General features: G+C 37.6%; 1 protein-coding gene across 5 annotated transcripts in view; it reads left to right on the forward strand.

Annotated features, from left to right (window-relative positions):
* The window catches only part of RAB3GAP1 (RAB3 GTPase activating protein catalytic subunit 1), a 124,646-nt gene that overhangs the window by 53,604 nt on the left and 54,492 nt on the right, over positions 1-16,550 (forward strand). For 3 of the 5 annotated variants that reach the window (XM_090279467.1, XM_090279472.1, XM_090279479.1), the window contains 2 exons: positions 6,220-6,339; positions 7,209-7,374. In XM_090279467.1, the coding sequence (XP_090135593.1) occupies positions 6,220-6,339; positions 7,209-7,374 (286 nt within the window). The other 2 variants (XM_090279485.1, XM_090279489.1) reach the window with 2 other exon arrangements.

A 16,550-nucleotide genomic window follows, 5' to 3' on the forward strand; every position in this document is an offset into this window, starting at 1 on the left:
GTAAAAGCCTTATAGGTTCAGATGTTTGAGCACATCTGTGCCCAAATTATTGTCTTATTACTAACCTTGGTAGCCAGGTTAAAAAATAAGAATAAAATGACTGAATAGAGACATTAGTAGCTGAATACCAAGAGGGAGACAGATTGCACAGTTTAAGTCCAGGCAAGTTACTAAATACAAACAAAAAACAACCCTCAAAAAAGTTAAGTAGGACCTGGTTTTGCTACAATATATTATTTAAATGTACTTTTCAACCATAAATGACTAGACATGCAGTGTCACACAGGAAAGTGTGACCCATATGCAAGTGTGGGGGGGGGGGGGACAGTAGAAATGGACTTTTAGTGGGCCCAGATAATGGATTTAGCAGTAGCTTCAAAGCAGTTACTATAAATATGTTTGAAGAATTAAAGGAACTGTATTTAAAGAATTAGAAATACACTAACAATGAGTCAAATAGGAAATCTCAATAAATAGAAACTAATAAAGTACCAAATGGAAATCCTAGAGTTGAAAAGTATAACTGGGACCTGGAACAGTAATTGCCACATTTTTTTCATTTCTTTCTTCCTTCCTTCCTTCCTTCCTTCCTTCCTTCCTTCCTTCCTTCCTTCCTTCCTTCCTTCCTTTCTTTCTCTTTCTTTCTTCTTTCTTTCATCTTTCTTTCTTTTTCTTTTTTACTTGCAAGCTGAATCCTAATCCCTCTGTAAAATGTCACTTAATAAAATTATACAATTTGAAAAACAAGTGTAACTGAAATAAACTCACCAGATGAGATTAAAAGCAGATCTGAGATGACAGAGTAGTTGGTGGATTTGAAAGATTAATAGAAATTATCCAATCCAAAGAACAGAAAGATTAGAGAAAAATGAACAGAACTTCGGAGGTATGTGGGTTGTGTCAGGTGTTGGAAAGCATACATTTAATGGGAGTCCCAAGTTAAGAGAAACAAAAAGGCAGAAAAAGAAAAAGAAAAAAATACTTAAAGAATTAATGGCTGAAAATTTACCAGATTTGATGAAAAAACTTTTACTTAGGGACAGAGAAATTTCAATAAACCCCAAGTAGGATGAGCTCAAAGGGAACCACACTTATACACATTGTAGTCAACTTGCTGAAACCCAAAAACCAAGAATCTTGAAGAAAAGAGAAAAATAATTCCTCATGGTGATTTCTCTAAAATAGTAGAGGTCAGAGGACAATGCAGTGACATACTCAGAGTGCTGAAGAAAAAACTATGAACCAAGAATTCTATATCCAGCAAAACTAACTTTTAAAGTAAAGGTGAAATAACATTGTCATATAAACAAAGACTGAGAGAATTTATTGCAGGTATACCTGCCTTATAGGCAGTATTAAAAGAAAACATATGGTAATTTGGATCCACAGGACGGGATGATTATTGGAAATACTGTAGTAACTACAAAAGATATATTCTTTTAATTAAAAAATAAAATTGCTTAAACAATAATTATAGCTCTATTGTTGGGCTTATAACATATGTAACATGTAATATATATGACAATATGGCACAAAGGAAGAGGGGAGGAAATAAGAGTTTACTGTATAAAATTTGCTCAGTTTTACTAGAATTAAGCTGAGTAGATTATAAGTGAAAGGTATAGATAGCAATATGCAAGGGTAGCTGCGGGATAAAAATTGAAAAAAACAGTTTATCAAACATTTCCATTTTATGAGGCATTTTTGTAGATGTTAGGCATTTAAATATGTTCACAAAATGGTTGTTTTCATTGTTTATAACCACCATTTTTGGTGATCCAGTATTTTATGCATATATTGTTTATATTATTTAAAGAGGCTCTGAATGTATTTTTTCTAAAGTAATACATGCAAAAAAAACCGGCAGCATTCAAAATACGGTTTTATGCTTTTCCTATGCAAGATTATTAACAGATATGTCAAATATTGGTTAATGATTTACTGTTGCTTTCAGTTTTTATAGGGGCAGGAAAAAATGCATCTTAAAACAAAGTGAAAAGGAATGATTGTCCTGCTTTTCTCATTTGGAGGATGTGATGCTAAGGCACATTTATATTTAAATTTAATATATATGTAATCTGTTAGAAAAAACAATTTGATTATTAAAAATTGCCATAGTGGGATTTTTCTTTGTATTGATACATCTGAGCTCCTAATAAATGACTACATTAGACATTGTAGGAAGTACAATATAAAGATTTATTAATGAAACTCATTATCTTACATCATAGTCTCCCTTCAGTTTTCCCATTCTCTCTTCTCTTCTCCGTCCCTTCCATTTTCTATATATGCACAAAGAAAGAGGCTAAAACATCTCATACATCTTAATTTTCAACAACCAATCAGGAAATCATAAAAATATGGATTATGTCCACCCAGATCTTTTTTTAATGACTATACGAGTTATATGTAGATATATTTTTGTGGTGTCGATTTGCAGCTTTTTTCATAAATGCAATTTCATTGTACATATTGTTCTGATAAACATGTTTTTCTCAGCATTTCATGACAGCCTTTACGTCAGTAAATTCAGATTATTTTTTAATGCCATAGTATGGGGATGTACTGTTACTATTTACCCATTTCTCTATTGAAGGGTATTTATATTGTGTTTAGTTTTTCACAATTAAACTATTATAGTGAACGTCCTTGTACACATATATTTGTGCATTTATCTGAATGTTTTTGTAGCATAGATATAATTAGTTCAAAGTTTGAGGATTTAAATATTGATATAGTCTGCCTTTGAAAATGTTTTGAAAGTTTATACCTCTTGCCAACACTGGACCATATCATTTTATAATCTTTGCCAATGCAATAGCTTAACAGTGATATCTTGTTTTAATATTTCTTTTCCTAATCACTAGTTAGGTTGAACTTTTTTTAAAAGAATTATTAGCTATTTATATTCCTTATTCCTTAAAATGTATTAGTTTTGCTCCTTTATTATATTTAATTTTTTTTTTTTACTATTGTAAAACATACATAAAATTTACCATTTTAACCATTTTAAGGATACACTTCAGTGGCATTAAATACATTCACATTTTTGTGCAACCATCACTGGTCTCCATCTCCAGAACTTTATCATCATCCCATATTGAAACTGTGTGCCCATTAAACAATAATTCCCCATTCTCTCCTCCCCATCAGGCCCTACCCACCATAATACTTTCTTTCTCTCTGAGTTTGACTACTCTGCAAGCCTCGTATAAGTGGAATCATACAATATTCTTTTGTGCCTGGCTTATTTTGCTTAGCATAATATCTTCAAGATTTATCTATATTGTAGTATGTATCATAATCTTTTCTTTCTTAGGGATGAATAATATTTCATTACATGTATATATACCATATTTTGTTTATCCATTTATCTATTAATAGACATTTGGGTTATCTTCACTTTTTGGATCTTGTGGATAATGCTGCTATGAATGGGTATTCAGATACGTCTTTGAGTCTCTGCTTTTAATTGCTTTGGGTATATACCCGGATGTGGAATTGTTAGTCATTCTATGCTTAAAATTTTTTAAGAACCACTGTACTATTTTCCATAGCAGCTGTACTATTTTATATTTCTATCCCCTATACTCAAGGGTTCTGATTCCTCTATATCCTTGCCAACACCTGTTTTCTGTTTTGTTTTGCGTTTTGTCATATACATTCTAAAGGCTGTAAAGTTGTATCTCATTATGGTTTTGATTTACATTTCTCTAATAATTAGTGATGTTTACCACATTTTTTCATGTGCTTATTTGCCACTTGTATATCATTGATATGATGCCTGTTCAAGTCTTTTGTTCACTTTTTATCTGGTTGCTTTTTTGTTGTTTATTTTTGCTCACTTTTAAAGTCCCCACTTAATGTTTGTTTACTTGATGAAGGCATGGTCTCAAGCATCAAGTGGGTCTAGTATGGAAAGTAAATCAATGACTTACATTGATCCTTCAAAGATACTAACAATAGGAAAAGTACATTAGAATTCAGGAAGAGAGCATATTTAACAGGAGTGATGGGATGGTTTTTGAGGTAAATCCTCAAGGAAGTCCATCAGGATTTGGATATTCAGTGATGACAGTAAAGTGTGTGTGTGTGTGGGGGGTGCATTTCAGGTAGAGGAAACAAAACCAGAGGATAGAATTTTATTGTAGATAAATAGAAAACAGTTCACTTTGGCTTATGTGTTATTAATGGCAATATAAACTGGCACAATCTGTGTATGTGTGGAGAGGAAGGAGATAGTTTGGCATCAGCTATCAATGTTAAAGATGCAGAGATGTTCTTTTTTCCCAGCAGCTTCTAGGTATTTATTCCACTTAGAGAAACAATCACAGTGTTGTTGCAACAGCATAAAACTGGAAGCAAAGTACTGATGAGTAGAGGATAATGAACACAATGTATATATAGTATAATCTTTGAGAGTAGGGTGGGTACATAGATAAAATATTTCTGGAAGCATAACCAAGAAATCGTTGACAGTGGTTTCACTCTAGTACTGGGGTGGCATGGGGAAATGTTCTCTTGTTTCTTTCTTCCAAGGACATTTAAAAAAGAAAAGAAAACTTTTTTTTTCTCCCCATGTTTCCAAAAGTTTATTTGTGAAGTCCGAAGTTTCTGGGAACAATTTTCAAGGTTATTGAACCAGACCAAATTGTATTTCATGAGTCAGGAACAGGGGTGTCCTATTTCTCAAGTACATCAGGAGGTCAGTGTTAATGGGGCAGATCTTGTGACTACAGGTGCTTGAAGCCACCAGGTCCCTTTTTATTGTCTTCTCTACCCTCCTACATTCCCAGAAAAAATAAAACCTTTAAAAGACTTTTAGAGCTTAAAATGCACAGCCCTTGGCTCCTTCCAGTATTTGATGCTGCTTCTGTTGGCTTTGAAAATGGCACCAGGTATTAGACCAGTGGAGTTAGACTGGACCTTGGTTCAGCAACCTTGGTTCTTGAGTTCTGGATTCAAACTTTAAGAGAAGGTTTATTTAGAAAATCATAGAAGTAGAAGAGGTGAGCAGTAGAAAAAATGGGCTCAGGAAACAACTTAGGCAAAATAAGGGCCATTGGAGCTTAGGAGAGAGAAAGGTAAAGGTAGTGCACCTAGGTGAGAAGGGGAGGGAGAGCTGATGGGTCCTCTGTCATAAGGGCTTCTAAGGGTGAGGTTTTCGGGGCATCCCGGGGAGGATCTCAATAGAATATTTATCACCTTTCAAGGTGTGCCCTTTCAGGGTTTTGGTCTGTACTGATTTGTTAGTGCCAGTCATTAGTCAGTGTAGCTGGTCCTGATATCAGCCATGTCTTTGCTTCTCTGATTTTCCTGCGGTTCTGGACCTGGAGCTGAAACACAACTGAGGCCTAGATATTATCCCTAGAGATTAATGCTTAAGGGAGTGGTCGTGCAAAGGCACTGCATGAGAGTCACTTGAGGCCACTCTTTGGCTCCTTGTTCCCCCTCCAACAGGGTCTACTGCAGGACTAGTGACATGCCTGAGAAGGAAAGGTCAGGGAGGGTCCAAACCACATGATCAGTGATGTGTAAGGCCAGGGGGTTCAAACTGCATGAGCAGCTATATGCTAGGGGAGGAAAGGTTACTTTTTTTCCAGTTTTGCCCATTGCTAGTTACCTGGGGATTTCCACCCTGGTGACCTGTACCTCTGTACCTAGCCTGTCGTTCTTGCTCTGCTCTTGTCTAATAGTCTACCACTCTAAATAACTAATTTTGATTTCAGAGATAGAAAGTTGGAGGTGTGTTGAGAAGATGAAATAAATTTTTGTCATCTAAACAAACAGCACCAAGTACATCATGGCTGATAATTATTTTCTTGCCATTTGGGGAAATCTTTCAGACTTTCTCTTTCCACATTAGTGAACTTAATGTTATCAGTTAAAGCAAAATTTCAGTATTGGCTTTCATCTTTTATCTTTAAAATTAAACCTTGAAAGCAAAACTGTTACTTAGTGTTCTTAGCTTTGTAATTTCAGCAAATTGCTTCTAATTTGTAAATAATAGAGGGTAAATAGTAGTTGAATGATGAAAGTGTATCACTAAATGAAATTCAGATTGTAGGTTCAGTTGCCATTTAAAAAAAAAGAAAAACACATATACTTCAAACCCAACTTGTTAAATTTCCTTCAGGTAATGTTTTCATGTTTTTCATATAAAGGGTTTTGTATTCTGAAGTTTCCCCCTAATTAAAGGCAGTGATTCTTTTTTTAAAGGTATGGACTGCGAGAATTCGTGGTGATTGCCCCTGCTGCAAACACTGATGCTGTTCTCAGTGAATCTAAGTGCAATCTTCTTCTGAGTTCTGTGTCTATTGCTTTGGGAAACACCGGCTGGTAGGAGGACATTTCAAAAAACTTAGACAATAAGTTAAAAACTTTTTATTTATGTTTTATTAAGGAAAATGTTATCAAATATTGTTTTTTAAATTATAATTGGGTTAGTACTTGTACATATTGTACTGCTGGAATATGGTATATAAGAGTAATTCAACAAAACCTTTAGAGAGCAGCTTTTATAAAGGGGAACTTTCTGAAATACTCAATGAATATTTGAAATGAAGAGTACTATTTTTGCTCTTTGCTTCCAAATGTTTAGTTTATTTAAAATTTGTTACAAAATCTAATTTTAAAACTTGACGACAGCATTGCCTTGTTCGACCTCAGCTGGGAACATGCTCAACAGGTGACTCAAATTTTCTGATGCTGTGCACATGTCTGTAAATGCCTGAAAGTGCTACAAATATTGGATTTGGGGGGTAACAAATTTTGGTAAGTAGACTAATTTGCACATATGAAAATCTGTGTATAGTGAGGATCAACTGTATCTTCAAATGATAAAAAATATTTCACCATGAATATTGGTTTAATTTTTATTATTTATTATCTGTGAATCAAGTTCATGTATCATGACTTTGGAAAGGCTAATATGACATGATCGCTTTTATTGAAGAAAATTTTACTTTCAACTATGTAAAACCATTTTCTGACCACAAAGTGCCACAACATAGTTTCTTCAGTTTACTAGGGTAAAGAGAAAAGAGCTTAAGAGTGTCGTTATTATAAATGTGTCTGTGAAGTGTTCCATAGTTAGTACTTTTAAATATTTGAGATTAGTATAATGTAACAGTGGAAAATTTTGAGGTTTAGGAGTTTCCAATGTTTAATGAACTTACAGTCTGTTCCTATTTAATTATGTCCTACAGCCAGGTGCCACTCTTTGTGCAAATTCATCACAAATGGCGAAGAATGTATGTGGGAGAATGTCAGGGTCCTGGTGTCCGAACTGATTTTGAAATGGTTCATCTTCGAAAAGTGCCAAATCAGTACACTCATTTATCAGGTCTGCTGGATATCTTCAAATCAAAGATTGTAAGTTGACAGCAATATTGTCAGTCTTTTCTGGGATCCAGATGAATGTAGCAGTTTGGTAATTTGATTATGTACAAATAATTCTCTATAATATTGATAATGTAATTACTGAGAAGAAAGATGTAGTTGACTATATAAATTACTCTGTTTAAAGAAATAAAATAGCCAATTAGATTTTTAGTGTCCTAATGCTAAAGAATAATTAATTAAACTGATTTTCTTTGTTTAGTTTGTTAACATTTATCTACCATGCTATCTCTTTCTACTCCTCTAATAATAATACAGCAGGTCCTCAAATAATGTTGTTTCATTTAACATTGTATCGCTATTTCCTTATAATGTTGATGAGAGAAAAAAAAAATCAATTCCTGTTTGGGGCCATTGTCTGTGTAGAGCAGTGGTTCTCAACCTTCCTAATGCCAGGACCCTTTAATACAGTTCCTTATGTTGTGACGACCCCCAACCATAAAATTATTTTCGTTGCTACTTCATAACTGTAAGTTTGCTACTGTTGTGAATTGTAATGTAAATATCTGATATGCAGGATGTATTTTCATTGTTACAAATTGAACATAATTAAAGCATAGTGATTAATCACAAAAACAATATGTAATTATATATGTGTTTTTCGATGGTCTTAGGCGACCCCTGTGAAAGGGTTGTTCGACCCCCAAAGGGGTCGCGACCCAAAGGTTGAGAACCGCTGGTGTAGAGGTTGTAACTTTTCTCCTATCTGTATGGGTTTTCTTCAGGGACTCTGGTTTCCTCCCATATCCCAAAGATTTGCATGTGAAGTGAACTGGTGTGTCTACATTGTCCCAGTCCGAGTGAGTCTGGGTATGTGTGTGAGTGTCCCTGTGATGGGACGGCATCCTGTCCAGTGTTGATTCTCACCTTGCACCCTGAACTGCTAGGATAGACTAGCCAACTGTGACTGTGAACTGGAATAAGCTAGTTGGAAAATAATTCCCTTACTTGTTTTTATTCATCTTTCTTTTTTTTTAAGTATATTTTATTGCTTATGTTATTACAGTTGTCCCAATTTATTTTTCCTTTTCTCCCCTCTTCCCATTACCACCCTTCCCTCCAGCAGCCACACCCACCTTAGATCAGTCCATGGGTCGTGCATATAAGTTCTTTGGTTTCACCCTTTCTTGTATTATTCTTGACTTCCCCCTGTCTATTTTGTGCCAACTGATTATGCTTCTTAGTCCCTGCAACATTTCCCCATTTCTCCCCCGTCTCCCTCCCAGCTGATAATCCTCCAAATGATCCCCATACATATAATTCTGTTTCTGTTCTGGTTGTTTGCTTAGTTTTTGTTTTTATTTTTTAGATTCAGTTGATAGTTGTGAGTTCGTTGTCATTTTTATGTTCATAATTTTGATCTCTTTTTCTTAAATAAGCCTCTTTAACATTTCATATAATAGTGACTTGGTGATGATGAACTCCTTTAGCTTTTCCTTGTCTGGGAAGCACTTTATCTGCCCTCCCATTCTGAATGACAGCTTTGCTGGATAGAGTAATCTTGGTTGTAGGTCCTTGCTTTTCATCACATTGAGTACTTGCTAGTCCCTTCTTGCCTGCAAAGTTTCTTTTGGGAAATTAGCTGATAGTCTTATAGACACTTCTTTGCAGGTAACTCTCTGCTTTTCTCTTGCTGCTTTTAAGATTCTCTTTATCTTTAACTGTTGGCATTTTAATTATGATGTGTCTTGGTGTGGTCCTCTTTGGGTTTAGCTTATTTACGATTCTCTGTGCTTCCTGAATTTGTATGCTATTTCCTTTGCGAAATTTGGGAATTTTTTCTTCATTATTTTTTCACATAAGCTTTCGATTTCTTGCTCTTTCTTTCTCCTTCTGGCACCCCTATTATTCAGATGTTGGCACGTTTAAAGTTGTCCCAGAGGTTCGTAAGCCTCTCCTTCGTTCTTTCAATTCTTGTTTCCTCATTCTGTACTGGTTAACCATTTGTTTCTTCCTTATGGTCCAAATCATTGATTTGAATCCCGGTTTCCTTCCCTTCATTATTGATTTTGTGTGGATTTTCCTTTGTTTCATTTAGCATAGCCTTCACTTCTTCCCTTATGCATTTGCTATACTTAAGCATATTTGTCAAATCTGTGAGCATCTTTATCACCAGTGTTTTGAACTCTGCATCTTTTAGGTTGGCTATCTCCTCATCTGTCAGGCTGGCTGTCTCCTCATTGCTTAGTTCTCCCACTGGAACCTTGATCTGTTCCCTTTTTTGGGCCATACCTCTCTGTCTCGTCATCTTGACAGGCTTCTGTGTTTGCCTCTGTGTCTTAGGTAGAGCTGTTGCACCTGTTACATTGTAAGGGGCGGAGCCTTAGGTATTCATCAGTACAGGGTGACCCTTTTCACCATGTTGTGGCGCTGTGTTGAGGGGGATGGGTCTGAGAGGGAATAATACCGCTTGCTCAGCACTCACCCCCGTTCCAGACATTTCTCCCACTTCTGTATGGGACCAACACCTCTCTACTGTCGGGACAACAGTCCTGGCTGTCATTCCCATAGTGGGTGGGTTTGCAGGTATTCTAGGACTGTGGGGGGCCTTTAAACAAATGGACTCTACTGAGAGACCGGCAGTTTCTTCCTTCACCCCAACCCCCACTGGTGTGCAGAGTCAGAAGCAGTGGGACTTTATTTTCCCCGGTGCTGGATCTGTGAGCTGTGCCATCTGGTCTGGTGCTGGGAGCACTCCTCACGTGTCCCTCCCTACTTTTTAAAATGTGTGACTGTGCCTTCCACTGGCCTGCCCCTGCCGCCGCTACTGCCACCACCACACCATGTACTCCCCGCCCCAGCTCCGCCCCTTCTACATGTCTGGATGAGTATTTCTTCTTTATATCTTTGTTTGTTGTAGTTCCACGCAGCTTGATTTTTTAGAACTTCTGGTTGTCTCTAGTTTTGAGGCAGTTGTATACCTTCTTAGTTGTGGAGGGAGATACAGCATGACTGTCTAGGCCTCCATCTTAGCCGGAAGTCCTATTCATCTTTCTTAAATGTATGTATAGCTCACATATTTCAATGTTTTATATTAGAAGTGTTTTAGGTCTTTATTTTGAAATTTGGTGATGTTTTTGTGACCAGAAATATGCTGTAGAAACTTAACTCTTCTTTTTTTGTTTTTAATATGCTTTATTGATTATGCTGTTACAGTTGTGCCAGTTTCTTTCCCCTTTGTTCCCCTCTACCCAGTGACACCTCTCCCTCCAGTTGTCTTCCATCTTAGTCCATGCCCATTGATTGTGCATATAGTTCTTCTCAACATCTTCTGTCTACTCCACTCCCTCCTACTATGCTTCTTAATTCCTGTACCATCTCCCTCCCTTTCCCCCATTCCCCTCCCCACTGATCTCCCCCCAAAATGTTCCCCATACCTATAATTCTTTTCCCACTCCCATTGCCTACTTAGTTTCCCTTTATTTCAGTTCCCTAGCTTCTGTTGGCTGTTGTGATCCAGTTTTCATTTTAATGTTCATAGTTTTGATCCTCTTTCTACTAAACAAGTCCCTTTAACATTTCATATAACAGTGATTTGGATCTGATGAACTCCTTCACTTTTACTTGTCCTGGAAGCACTTTCTCTGCCCTTCTCTTCTGAATGACAGCTTCGCTGGATAGAGTAATCATGGTTATAGGTTTTGCTTTTCATTACTTTTAATATTTCCTGCCAGTCCCTTCTTACCTGCAGAATTTCCTTTGAGAAATCAGCTGATAGTCTTATTGGGACCCCTTTGTACATGTACATAATTCTCCTCTTCTCTCTTGCTGCTTTTAAGATTCTCCCTTTATCCTTAATTTTTGATGTTTTGGTTATAACGTGTCTTGGTGTTGTTCTCCCTGGGTCGTTTTTTTGGAACTCTCTGTGCTTCCTGGACCTGTAAGTCTATTTCCTTCCCCAAGTTAGGGAAGTTCTGCTTCATTATTTTTTCACATAATTTTTCCATTTCTAGTTTTTCTTCTTCACCTTTTGGCAACCCTATGATTCGGATGTTGGCCTACTCATAGCTATCCCATAGGTTTCTGAACCTCTCCTCATTTTCCTCACATTTCATTTCCTGTTTCTGCACTGGTTGACTATATGTTCCTTCCCTGTGTTCCAACTTGTTAATTTGATCCCTGGTTTTCTTTCCCTCACCACTAGTTTTATATGTGTTTTTGTTCATTGCAGCAGGACTACTCTTCATTCCTTCCCCATCTTGTTTAAGATCTGCTGTTAGGTCTGTAAACATTCATATAACCAAAGCTCTGAACTGAGCCTCAGAAAGATTTCCTATCTGCTGAGCCGCTAGAATAGATATTTACTGTCTAGTCAGCTATGTCTCCCAGATCTCTATGATGATCTGTGCCATCCTGACAGTTTTGTGTTTACCTTTGCTTCCTGGGCGGGGCTGTCACACCTCCTATGCTACAGGGGTGGAGCCCTGTGCACTTGTCAGAACTGGGCGACCCTTCTCACCACACTGTGGCGTTTTCTGTGGGAGTGGATGTCCAAGATGGATTCCTGCTGTTCACTCTCTGCTCAGAAACTGGGAGCCTCCTCCTCCATCCCCATGCCCTCTGGCCCTCACAGTCCGAGGCAAAGGGGGTCTGACTTCTCCCACGTTGGAATTGCAAGCTGATGGTCTGGTCTGCAGCTGGGGTTGCTCCTCAGGTGCTTCTTGCCTCCCCTTAAATACTGGTGTCTGTGCTTATTGTCGTCTCACCGCTGTTGCCGCAGCTGCCGCCGCCAGCACAGCTTGACGTCTCTGCCCTGGCTTCGCCCCACCTACCCATCTGGATGAGCACCACTTTTTTATAACTTCATATGTTGGGCTTCCATGTAGCTTTATTTTCTGGAACTTCTGGTTATTTCTGGTTTTGCGGTAGTTGTATTCCTTCTTAGTTGTGGAAGGAGACAGAGTGTGTCAGTCTAGGCCTCCATCTTGACTGGAAGTCCTTAACTCTTCTTTTTTATTTTTTTAAGTGTATTTTATTGATTATATTGTTACAATAATTCCAATTTTCTCCCCTTTACTCACCTCCACCCAGCATCTCCCTCCCCCAGCAATCACCCCCCAAGTCCATACCCATGGTTCGTACATAGAAGCTTTCCCGCTTTTTTTAAAAGTAAATATGTGATTAATTAATTATTTTAACAATAAAAAATTACAATCCCTCCCTCTCAGACTTAAGACCCTTTATAATCTTATAAACGACAATGGGCGAAGATCTCGAGCTCCTCTAGCTGCTTCAAGCTGGAAATGGTCGTCGTCCTACCTACCCTTGGGTCCAGAAATCCCTAATAAGAGTGAGAGTGTGGAGGGGAGGGTGGCCTTCCCACATGGGGATGGATCGTGTAGATTCCAGGTCAGTTGGCTGTCACCGGACAACGGTGTGCTTGGTTTAACAGGCTGGCATCCTTGTTGTATTCTGGGGGCAACAGATTTGGCAACAAGATTAAAGACATCATTCAATCCATAACCACTAGATGACAAAAGGCAGGGATTAATTTTTCAATGTTCCACATTAGGGGAAAAAAAAAAAAAGAATTAAAAGGGCTTTTTTGGAGGAAGGTGTGCTAGGCACATCTTACCTGTCCAAAACCCTTTTGCTCACCATACTTAGTTTGGGATAGTTCAGGTTTCCCTCCTCTCAGACCTCTGGGTCCTTTCTGTCCAAGCCATTAGGATAGAAAAGAGAAAGCAGGTTTAAAGTGAAGCCCAGACCACCCCATTCTTCACCAACGCAGCCATTTACTTCTACCAAACCACTGAGTCTCAGGAGGCAGCGCTGCAGACAGGATTAAGTGAGGCATATACGTACAGACAATCACTCAGGTAATGTGGTCATAGGCTTATGCCTTTTGAAAACAGAAAATACATGTTAATTTATGTAACATAACCGACAAACAAGTCTCTAAATCTGTAAGATTGTCTTATTGGGAAGACATCCAGTTGCAAGGCACTTGACATTCTACTTGCCTGCAACTTAAATATCTTTGATGATATCACAGACATGGTTTAACTTTCAAGTGAAAACATATTTTGAATGAAAAGAAACTTTTAAGACGGTTAGCTGCACTACTTTATAGTCTACCACTGATCATTGTGATTTTCCTTGCATAATGATTTTTCTCCCTAAGATTACCCTCCTTGTCATTAAAGGGACTACATTAAGTCCATTTTTAATTTATCCTGTTCATTTGCATAAACAACAAGAGCAGCAAATGATCACTTATGATCTTTAGTTCTGCTTTGCTGGAACTTACCCAAGGAACATTTAGGGTGACCCTCAGTCTGCTCTTCAGGGCACAGAAGCTGGGCCACATATCTGGCATTCATCCTTGCCTGTACACACCTGTTTTTTCCAAGTCTTTCTGGTTTTTCATTGTGCCTTAAGGTCCCTTTTAGCCATCTTTAAGGAAAACAACCTTCGTTCCTTCCCTGGAAAGATTGCTATGGACCGCACAACCAACCATGGTACCAGGCCTTTTATCTCGCGGACTTTTATTACCTTTGAAAGTCATTCCCAGTTCCTCAGGGCTTTTTGGTAACAACCTGAGCCCAAGCATGTGTCCTTTAAACTTGACATTCCAGTCAAAGACTTGGTCAAACAAAGAAAAAAAAGGAAAAAGAAAAAAAGGAACCTCTATTAACAACTGGTCTTATTAGTTTTATGCAAAGAAACTTCTGTCATTACTTACTTGTTTAGAATGCCAAACTCTGGAGGGATCAGATAGGGAGAAAAATATACAACGTGAAGGAAAATCTTTGTCCTAATATTCACTGAACTGGCATTTCCATTCTTCATATTTTCATTTTTCCCCCACTAAAAAAAATTTTTTGTTTGTTTTTCCATTACAATTGTCTCACTTTTTCCCCCTCTTGCTTCCCTACACCCTGCCCCTCCCTTCCCCCACATTCAGTTCCCACTCAGTTGCCCATGTCTGTGGGTCATTTATACATGTTTTTTGACTAGACCCTTCCCCTTCTTACCCCCTTCTCTCCCTCCCACCTCCCCCCTTGTTACTGTTAGTCTACTTCTTGTTTACATACCTCTGGTTCAATTTTGCTCATTTGTTTGTGTTGTTCATTAGTTTCCTGTAATAGGTGGACAGCATAAGGTATTTTTCTTTCGTTGCCTGGCTTATTTCGCTAAGCATAATTCTCTCTAGTTCCATCCATGTTGTTGCAAATGGTAGAAGTTCCTTCTTTCTTTCTGCTACATAGAACTCCATTGTGTAAATGTACCACAGTTTTTTGATCCACTCATCTACAGATGGGTATTTAGGTTGTTCCCAGCACTTGGCTATTGTAAATAGTGCTGCTATGAACATTGGAGTGCACAGGTTCTTTTGAATTGGTGTTTCAGGATTTTTTGGATATAATCCTAGCAATGGAATTGCTGGTTCAAAAGGCAGTTCCATTTTTAGTTTTTTGAGGAAATTCCAAACTGTTTTCCATAGTGGCTGCACCAGTCTGCATTCCCACCAGCAATGCACCAGGGTTCCCATTTCTCCGCATCTTCTCCAGCACAAGTTGTTTGTTGATTTGTTGATGATGGCCATTCTGACTGGTGTGAGGTGGTATCTCATTGTGGTTTTTATTTGCATCTCTCTAATGACTAGTGATGTTGAGCATTCTTTAATATGTCTGTGGGCCCTCTGTATGTCCTCTTTGGAGGAGTGTTTGTTCAGGTCCTTTGCCCATTTTTAAATTGGGTTGTGTGTCTTCATGGTGTTGAGTCGTATGAGTTCTTTATATATTTTGGAGATCAATCCCTTGTCTGAGATGTCATTGGCGAATATATTTTCCCATATGGTTGGTTTCCTTTTCATCTTGCTGGTGTTTTCTTTAGCTGAGCAGAAACTTTTTAGTTTGATGTAGTCCCATTTGTTTATTCTTTCCTTTATTTCCCTTGCCTTAGGAGATATATCAGTGAAAATGTTGCTACATGGGATATCTGAAATTTTCCTGCCTATTTTTTCCTCTAGGACTTATGGTATCACAGCTTATATTTAAGACTTTTATCTATTTTGAGTTTATTCTGGTGTATGGTATAAGTTGGTGGTCTAGCTTCCTTTTTTTTTCTTGCATGTACCAATCCAGTTCTTTTAACACCATTTATTGAAGAGGCTATTTTTACTCCATTATATGCTCACACCCCCTTTTGTCAAATATTAGTTGACCATATGAACCTGGGTTTATTTCTGGGCTCTCTATTCTGTTCCATGGACGTATATGTCTGTTTTTATGCCAGTACCAGACTGTTTTGATTACTGTGTCCTTGTAGTATAGTTTGATATCAGGTATTGTGATTCCTCCTACTGTGTTCTTCCTCAAAATTGCTGTGGCTATTCGGGCTCCTTTTTGGTTCCATATAAATTTTTGGAGTATTTGTTCTAGGTCTGTGAAATATGTTGCTGGTATTTTAATAAGGATTGCATTGAATCTTCAAATTGCTTTGGGTAGTATGGACATTTTAATGATGTTGATTCTTCCCATCCATGAGCATGGTATATGCTTCCATTTATTTGTATCTTCTTTAATTTCTTTCTTCAGTGTTATGTAGTTTTCTGAGTACAGGTCTTTTACCTCCTTGGTTAAGTTTATTCCTAGGTATTTTATTTTTCTTGTTGCTATGATAAATGGGATTTTTCTTTCAGTTTCTATCTCTTGAGTTTTTATTGTTGGTGTATAAAAATGCCTTCGATTTCTTAATATTGACTTTGTATCCTGCTATTTTGCCGAATTCACTTATTAGGTTGAGTAGTTTTTTTGTGGAGTCTATAGGGTTTTCTATGTACACTATCATGTCATCTGCAAATAATGAGAGTTTTACTTCCTCTTTTCCAATTTGGATGCCTTTTATTTCTCTTTCTTGTCTGATTGCTGTGGCTAGAACTTCCAAGACTATGTTGAATAGGAGTGGAGAGAGTGGACATCCTTGTCTTGTTCCTGATCTCAGGGGGAATGCTCTCAGTTTTTGCCCATCGAGTATGATGTTGGCTTCAGGTTTCTCATATATGGCCTTTATTATGTTGAGGTATGCTCCCTCTATTCCCATTTTGCTGAGAGTTTTCATCATAAATGGGTGTTGTACTTTATCAAATGCTTTTTCTGCATCTATTGATATGATCATGTGGTTTTTGTCTTTCATTTTGTTTA

The sequence above is a fragment of the Furipterus horrens genome, unplaced genomic scaffold, assembly GCF_987537825.1.
Source record: "Furipterus horrens unplaced genomic scaffold, mFurHor1.1.pri manual_scaffold_1, whole genome shotgun sequence".
Lineage (NCBI taxonomy): Eukaryota > Metazoa > Chordata > Mammalia > Chiroptera > Furipteridae > Furipterus > Furipterus horrens.